The 9468-nt window shown below is 34.2% G+C and overlaps 1 protein-coding gene across 1 annotated transcript; it reads right to left on the bottom strand.

The window, feature by feature from the left end:
* Positions 1 to 8088: 8088 nt before the first annotated feature.
* LOC150099410 (uncharacterized) lies at positions 8089 to 8900 on the bottom strand. Its single transcript, XM_090404341.1, has 2 exons — positions 8574 to 8900; positions 8089 to 8409 (listed from the first exon to the last, which is right to left on the bottom strand). The coding sequence occupies exons 1-2, from the start codon at positions 8898 to 8900 to the stop codon at positions 8089 to 8091; spliced, it is 648 nt and encodes a 215-aa protein (XP_090260467.1).
* Positions 8901 to 9468: the final 568 nt, after the last annotated feature.

Raw genomic sequence — 9468 nt, 5'->3', positions numbered from 1 at the left:
ATATTAGAACAAATGACGATGAATATGATACTAATTATGTGGATTTGAGGGTGGCTGCTGGACAGATATCAAAAAGTGATATATGGAGGGGCAGAACCGATGCGAAAACAGGTGACTAGCGGTGTGCCGCAATGTTTACATAAATGATATAGGAAATAATCTGAAAGGAAACATTCAGTTATCTACTGATGATGCAAAATTAGAGAGAGTAATAGTTAATCAAGATGGAGAGCTTGCAAGATGATTTAAATAGGCTGTCAGTATGGGAAATAGATAATGGGTATCAATTTAATGTAGAGAAATGTAAAGTTACGCATTTTAGGATAAATCGAAATAGATAAAGCTAGCGATTCAGTTGTGGCGGTAGACAGAGAGTTCAAGTTTAGAGGTATATTGCGCAGTTTGCTAAAGTGGCTCTGATTACTTGGCTATGGAAGAACATGCTAACGCATGTAGAAATAAGGAAGTTGTTATTCCTCTTTATAAGGCCTTGATGCGACCACATTTGAATTACTGTGCTAAGATCTGGATTTCTTGGGATTGAGGAAGTCGTGAGGAGGATTCAGAGGCCTGTGACCAAAATGGACTGAAGTCTGTGGAATGTTCTCTATGAGGATAGATTGAGGATTTGTGGACTGTAAAAGTTGGTCGACAGGTGAAAAAGGAAGATATAGGATTGAAACATTTAAGTTATTTAAAGGATTTTTTTAGGATTGTTGCAAGAGAAATATTTCAGCACTTCAGCTAGAAGGGAAGAATAAGAGGTAATCCCTAGAAGTTGGGTAAGAGTGTGGTTAACAAGGACGTGAAGACTAGATTTTTCGCTTGGAGAGTGGTAAATAAATGGAATGGATTGCCTGAGTCAGTTTGTGAGTGCTTTGTCTGTTAACGGTTTCAAGGAGAGGTACGACAGATATTGGGTTGATAGTTTTGGTTTCTCACGATGAGTCTTAGGGCTCCATAGAGGTGCCCGTACAACAACAACAACAACAACAACAACAATAATAATAATTCTCGGAGATATGCTGGTGAATTAACTATAGCATACGTGATTGTTTGAACAGAGAGAATGAAGTCTAAAACAGCGTTCTTGTATAATGGAACTGTGTGATATACCATGACAGACTGTCATAGTCCTGTTTTACACCTGTCAGTGTATGGTGTTAGTCACTTTCACGGTTTTTCTTTCTTGATAATACATGTTTTTCTTGCTTGGTGAGTCCACCTACTGTCGTGAAGCAGACGTTCGCAGCAGTTTGGGTCAATGTTCTCATTTTCGTTATATTTTCCTTATTTATGAAGTGACGTCATAAATAAGACAGAATGCTTGCATCTGTCTTATTTCTTGATTTAAATCTGCCTTAAATCTTGATTGTTGTAGGTTCATAGAGTCTGAGTACATTACCGCATTTGCTTAAGACTGATATTTCATTATTCCACCAAGGCACTGATTTTCTGCCGTCGATCTTTAGCTTCTTAGATATTCGGAGAGTTTGTCCGCAGGATTTTTCGGACATGATGAAACTCCTGTATTCCGTTTAACTCCGTTAGACTCCTGTATTCTTTTTTTTTTTTTTTTTTGCTGATAATGATATACGATGATCAGAGCAACGTTCTCCTTAGATTCAGAAATCCAGGACAAAATATCATTGTTTGCAATTGTTAGATTAATGAAGCTTTAATCTAACAATTGCAAACGATTGTTAGATTAATTGGTATTTTGTAACGATGAGGTAGTCGTCATTTAGCACGTGTATGGAATTTGATGATAAAACCTCTTTCAGATTTATACTTCTATTATTTGTGTTCTCATTAAAATATAAAACAAATGGCCGTTGCTATCCATCGCGAGCCGTGAATTATGCTACAATCCAGGATGTTACCCAGTTTTTCTAAGTCGCACTGGATATCACCATGATAGTCTAAATATACTCTCGCAGCAAACGTTTTGATTCCGCGTTACAAAATTTCAATAAATACCGAAACTTCATTGCTGTACTGAGAAATTAATATTGCCTTAACTTCAGGGTTGACCACAAATACTGCAACTCTCTTTCTTTCTGATTCTTTGCAAAATATTTTACGATTAGTTGGAAAGACATGTTTTGTTGGTGGTGTTGTAAGGTTCTTGTATTAATGCTAATGCTATATTTCTTCTCTTTATGAATTCTATTAAGTTATTTATAGCTTTGATAGAGCGTTGAAGATTTATTTGAAGGCTTGCTAAAGATGTTATAAACGCACCACTATCGCTTTACTGTTACACATACCACTGCATTAACAACAAAAACAGCTGTCGATATCCCGAAATCATGCCCATAACACATGCAAAATACATACCTTGGCCTATACATAGATTGCTCCCTTAAATGTACAAAACATAGAATATTTATATACTAAACTCCGCATCATTGCAGCAAAACTCTTCCAAGTAAAGGACATAATTCCATTTAACATAAACAAAACAAAAAAAAAAAACTCATATATGAAGGTATTTGCGAATTGCTACTCAAGTACGAAATAACAGTACGCAAACAACCATCTAACGAACTTAGAAACATTACACAGGAAAAATTGTTTCAAAAGTGATTTGGAGGCCGCATATACAGCAGCCAATAACCGAACCACTTATGGCGATACGCAAAATCATGTGCATTAAAAATCTGAAACACTACACAGTGTTACTAAGGAATTACTTCAACAACTATCGTAACAACAGAGACACATATCGCATAACACGACCCACCACAACTTTTCCCATCCCTGGATCCATTAATAACTCACACAGTTCTGCATTGGGATCACATCTTTATACCCACCACTCAACAACCTAACACAAAATTTAAAACACATAGATAACTACAGAACATTAAAATACGAATTGTGGAAACTATACCAAAACAGTTAATATAGAATTAACACCTATGCGCACTTTACAAATCACCAGCATCCAACGCCTACATTCCATCCATAAAGTACCGAACAACATAAATAGTGTACTTGCATGCTAATTCCATTCTCTTCATAAAAGCTAACCCTGACTTCAAAGTAAGTGGGATTTGCCGGCATCAGCATGGCTTAATCAACTAATCCCATAATCACCATCACTAAACTCTTCGAACAGATTGCAATTTGTTAACCATATAACTGTAAACAGCCTGAATGATAACAATAATCTCTGTGTAATTATATTTATTAAAAAAATGAATACATTAAGAATTGTACACGTAACCCTGTAGAGACGAAATAATGTAACTATATCTTAGTTATATATAACACATGCAATGTAAGCAAGATGATTATAAAGATGATGGCTTTTGAATAGCTATAAGAAAAAATATAACAAGTATTTGCTTGCACATGTATGCAACACATAAATTGTAATAATATGCACGAATTACTAAGAGTGAATGACTATTATTAATACTATTAATAATAATTGCATGGAGTAATTTTGCATACTATAAACAAAAGCGAAGTACTTAGCAATGAAATCATTGTATCATGGTGTTAAAAAAAGAAGTGTAACCATTCTAGAAGATCAATAAGAGTATTACTGTTATTGTTATTAAAAAACGTATTATTAAAATTAATACTGATTAAAAATGTATTGTGAAAAAAGTGAAATGAACGCATTCAGCATTATGGAACACGAGCAACCAAGTGAGATAAGAGTGGAAAACGACATGATCACGCAAGCTGCGGAAGATGCCATGGTTGAAGACGACTGAACCATTCAGGATACAAAGATTCTTCCAGTGCCTGATAAGGAAATCACAGAGTGCATGGTCTCCGCGTGTAGGTTGTTCACCGCACAAGGGCGGCTAATCAAAGGAGTGGCATTTTGATCGATTACATATATAATAAAATTTATTTTTATGGTACCATTTAAGGAATCGCAGAATTATATATACAATGCCCGTCTGATATATCTAGCCTGTATTCATTTAGACAGAGTATAGCCGTGGTTGCACGCATCTGGTATTGTCATTGTGTTGTATCTTGCGTGATCTTACGTACATTTGAATCTGTTTTTCGAGAGAAGCCTGCGAATATAATCCTAGTTCAAAACGCAAAATATTACTCAATAATTTCGATTCAACTCCAGACAACTCATACGGAACAATTAGCTCTTGCTATTAGCTTTGTATATCATAACAAAAATAAAAACATAGCAGAAATTCATGAACATTTTTTGGAATTTTGTGCTGTTGAGGACACTACTGGTCAGGAATTATATGAATTTATTTTAAATCATTTACATCCGCTGAATCTCAGTACAGGTATCTCTCGGTTAATTAATCCCACGATGTTACCGCGTATATCAAAATCGCGTTAATCAAATCTAATAATCAATGGTAAAAATTACAATTCGTCCATGATCGATTACTGTATTAATAATTCGTTTTATATGGTACTCTTTAAGGAAAGATAAAAAATTAACAAAGTAAATGTTTAATAAATACTTGTACCTACATTCTTTACTGCAATTTTTTTTTTATCAAAACAAGTTATCAAGAATCGTTTGAACAGTTTTAGTTTTTTTTTCTTATCAGCATAAATTCTATGATAACAAGCAAAATGACTCTCCAGTCCTCGGCAAACTAGCAATGAAACATAAAGAGAAAACACTGCAAATATAATACATGATGGTACAAATTAAGTTAATATTGAATCCAACATTATTTCATAGCCGAATATAGAAACTACAAGCGTTTCGTGCCGAATATATAGAAACTAAAAGTTTCGGCGGATGCAAGCATAAGCAACCTTATGGGTAACTCGTAGTAAAGGTGAGTAAGCTCCAGATCTCTTTCCTTAGTATTTTCCATAATGACAAGCACATCTCCTAGAGGACATGTATGATAAATAAGCCTTTGGCTCTCTATTTCAGTAATACATGATGTTTATTTATTTTTAGTTACAATCTAGAAATTATTGAACAAAGAATAAAAAAAAAAACTAAACCATACTATACTGACATCGGAGGTCGCGGTATCTCTGAGATACAGTTTACTGTCAAATATCACAAACCTTTACATAACATGTGTTAAACCAAACTGACAGCAAAAAACAGTGCGGAATATCACTCGTAACATATGAATGCACAGCTACTCTGATCTCCAAGCTATACGCTGAATTGTGTAAGAATATTTATATTAAACATTTTGCATGTATCTGTCAGATCAGCTGCGAGCTCCGCAGAGTTAAAGGCGCGTTAATCAAAACTCTTGCCGCGTATATCAAGGGATTGCCGCAATTAATTTCGCCGCATTAATCAAGGGTTACTTGTATTTTTAATTTACGCAGCCAAGGATACGACAATGGCGCGAATATGCATGGTAAACATAACGGGCTTCAACAAAAAATTATTGAAAGAAATTTTAGAGCTTTCTTTGTTCCATCTTCTACACATTCATTAAATTTAGTAGTTTATGATGCAGCAAAAATATCTTTTGAAACAGTTGATATATACTGTATATATAAATATTTGTATTGTCCAAGAATTGTACAATTATTTTGAACTTTAAAACCGTTGTCAAATACATGATGGGAAAGCCGTATCGATGCGACTCTTAAATTTAGCATACATGAAATTTATCAAGTCCTCTTGGAAATAACTGAAGACACAACTAAAGATATCAAATCAAGAGCGCAAGCTAATAATCTTGTTTTTAAAATTATGTCGTTTAAATTTCGTTGTTCAATTATTATATGGCATATATTTTAACTAAAATTAATGTCGTCAGCAAAATTATGCAAAACCCTTCATTTAATATATAATCAGGTATTGAATATTGAACACATTACAAAAGAATGAACTGATTATAGGTCAGATCAAAATTTTGAAAGTGTTATTAATTTTGCAAAAAAAAAAAAAAAAAAAGGCAGATATTTTGGATGTAGAACCAGTTTTTCAGATATTCAAAAAAAGAAAAGAATGTTTAGTTATGAAGCGAACATATACTTCTTTTTTTTTTTTTTTTTTTGCGATATCAGACAATAGTCTGTCATCTCTAATTGAAAGGTTTAAGGAGAATAATGAAATATTTAAAATCATCCATAATGTCAATGCATCGAAACAATGGAAGGAGGAAGATATCTTAAAACATTGCAAAGATTTACACTTGAAATTAAGCAACGATAAAAATTCCAAATGATCGTGATATTGATGGCTAGCTTCATATATGAAAACAATTTATATGATATGTTTCTGAATATTTCATTGCTTTAAGAATTTATCTAACGCTACCAGTATTAGTGGCTTCAAGGGAAAGAAGTTTCTCAAAACTCAAAATAATTAAAAATTATTTACGATGAACCATAACCCAAGAATGTTTAACAGATCTGTCTATAATATCTATAGATATTATAGACATTATGGATAGTTTAGATTTGGGTGAATTAATTAAGAATTTTATTGCATATTGCATATTTTATTACATATATCATAATTATAAAAACATTGCCTTTTTTAATTACTTTCATTAACTTTCGGGGAAGGGGTTAAAGTTTGCACAAAGCCGGCTCATATGCACTTCGGCGGCCTTGACGGGGTCAGTGCCGTCCGCGCTACCTGCTCATGAATCGCCTATTCAGCTACTGAGTGTACATGCACACGAAGACCACTTAGGTATAGACAGTGGCGTAGTTGGGGAGGGAGGGGGGGGGAGGTCCTCCCCGGACAGCACTTTCCACTTGAGACACAATTTTATTTTTCGACAATTCTTTTATTTATGTTAAATTAGTAATTTTTATTACTTAATTAATAATTAGTTTTTAACAACTATACTTACAACTAAAATAAATATAAACATAATGTTTTAATTTATTTCCCTATACGCCGTTTCGACATTTTAAAAAAATTATGTCGTTTAAATTTTTGTGTTTAGTATTTTTGGTGTGTATTGAGAGGGGCGGCAAACTCAGGAACCCCGGGCGACAAAAGCGTCTAGTTACTCCACTGGGTACAGAGCTGTAGCGATTACAACTTGTAGTCCTGCAACTTGTGTAATAACAAGACTGTGTGTGGGGAGGCGGGGGGGGGGGGCAGTTATATACGTTAGTTACTAACCATTATCGTAAGACCAAATATGAAACCAACGTAAATCCAATGTGTTTACGCAACTACCTTGCGTCAAGCGTCTTCTTTTTTAACAAGTATGTTTTATTCAAATGTCTTCTGGGCGTTCAATGAAGTGAATAGCACTTTTTATAAGAGTCTGCCTTGGCAATGTGAGCAATTAGCAAGTTCATGATGTCTGGATAACAAGGTGATTGTGGAATACCTGGCATCAACTATTGGTTTTTGCGGTATGCCCTGTTTGTGTGATTTTAGCTCGTTTCTGCAACTCGAATTTATCCCTTACTTTAATAATATTCACCCTCGGATAAAATTCACTTTTGTGTTGAAAATCTACAGTACTTTTACCGTTTTGGGATACGCTCACGAGCAGAACAATCTCGGTTACTCGGTTTACAGCAAACTATCTATACAAGACGATACCTGCACGCACAATATCATACCACCCGGCAAGCACACACACAGAAAAAAAAAAAAAAAAAACCTGTATTATAAAACCCTAAGAAGGGTTCACCAAATATCCACGAATACAGGACCGACTCTAGAATTTTTGTCACCCAGTGCAATCCATTACTTGCCGCCCCAGCACCAACCTCAACTTTTGGAATTTTGAAAATTATTATGTTCAATATTAGCTTCATGACCATTAATTTTAAATATCGTACCATTAATAATAATGCACTGATAAAGTGATTAAAATACTGCATATTCATAAAATAAACCATCGACTTCATCAATTGACAATTAAATGAAATGTAGTAATAATTTATTACTTACATATATGGAATGATCTTCACTTGTACAATGGTGAACTGTTGAGTTACACTTAACTATAGAATGTACACATTATAGTTTTAGCACTATTTTCACATTATTTTAATTAGAATTTATATTGTTTTTAGTATCTACTGATTAAAAATACATTTTTCTTGCTTTCATATTTGCAAAATCAGAAATTAGGTCTACATAGTCTAATTTCTGACTAATTTCATGTTCAATTGAAATCATGGCAAGACTTCCAATTTAGTTTCGGCCATTGTTGAGCGTAAGTAAGCTTTAATAAGATTCAGTTTTGAGAAACTACGCTCACCACTTGCAACCATCACAGGCAATGTCAGTGATATTCTTAGGGCGACAGCGACATTCGGAGCAAAGTTATTTTCAACAATAAAACGAAAAACTTCAATTGGCGGCGTATTTTCTGGTACTAATTTGGACACTACTTTCAATTCATCACATAGCTCAATTGCATCGATGTGTCTATTTTCTTCATGTGTTAAAACGGCTTCTAGGTTTTTACAATTGTCTAAGAGCTCATTTGTCGTCTCAGATTTTAATTTAGAGATGTTATATAAAAATGAAAAATGTGAACTGTGATGTCCAATTGCTCGAACCTTTCTTCAATAGAATTAGTTGCAACAGCAATAATAAAAAAGAAAAACTCAACTTTGAATTTTGTTTTGGGATCTAAAATAGGTTCATCTCTTGCTTCATAATCATGATGCTCTTTCTGCTGACGCAATCTGGTACTTTCGAATGTTGGTTTCAAATCAGCATCAATTTCGACTTTCTCAGCTAATTTTCTTGTAGCATCGACAAGAAAATTTTGAAATGATTTATCATTTCTGAGATTCTTAAGACTTTTGAGAACATTGTCCAATGTTGTTATGGCGCTAGACAATTCCATCTTTATGCTTTGCAACAGTTTACTTGCAACATTAATTTCATTTAAAACATAGTGCCATATAGCCAGACAACATAAAACTTTAAAGTCTCTAAGTTTTAGAGCAAGGGTTTCAGCTTCGTGTCTCGCCATTTTGTCTACTGACTCATCATCAGCAATTTCTATCAGTGCATAATAAAACTCCTCAATATAGTATCTTAAAGGACGAATAGCGTCGATTCTAGATTCCCAGCGAGTTGTACTTAATGACTTGGGCGTTAGGGTTGTAATATATGTCTATAGGATTCCCCAATGCAGCGTTGACGCTAAGAAAAACACATACAATTTCTGAACCGTTTCAAAAAATGAAATCCCTTCTCTAGATGACATTGCGGCATCATTGACCACCAAGTTGAGAGAATGAGAACAGTAAGGGATATAAAAAGCTCTTGGGTTCAAGTCCTTAATGCGTTGTTGAACTCTTGAATGCTTTCCTTTCATGTTCGATCCATTGTCATAACCCTGGTTACGCATGTTTGCGATTGGAATATTCATGTCTGATAATTTTCTTACGATACATTCGGTTAACGCTGAGCCCGTAGTGGCTTCTACAGGAATAAAACCAAGAAAATGTTCATGAATGTTGATATCAGTTGGATCCTTATTAACAAATCTTACACTTAATGTTAATTGTTCAATGTGGCTTACATCGGGAGTACAG

This window comes from Typopeltis vanoorti, chromosome 14 (genome assembly GCF_054136105.1).
Source record: "Typopeltis vanoorti isolate ZY-2024b chromosome 14, IOZ_Tvanoo_1.0, whole genome shotgun sequence".
Taxonomy (NCBI): domain Eukaryota; kingdom Metazoa; phylum Arthropoda; class Arachnida; order Uropygi; family Thelyphonidae; genus Typopeltis; species Typopeltis vanoorti.
Note: the sequence above shows the minus strand (reverse complement) of the source record. Positions and strands in the feature narration are given on the sequence as shown.

What these genes read in the sequence shown, in the direction of transcription:
- LOC150099410 (XM_090404341.1), bottom strand. Translation starts at nt 8,900, where the DNA reads ATGGCGAGACACGAAGCTGAAACCCTTGCTCTAAAACTTAGAGACTTT. An exon ending in AAGAGCATCATGATTATGAA is followed by an intron (nt 8,410 to 8,573) that starts GCAAGAGATGAA and finishes TTAAAATCTGAG; the next exon opens with ACGACAAATGAGCTCTTAGA.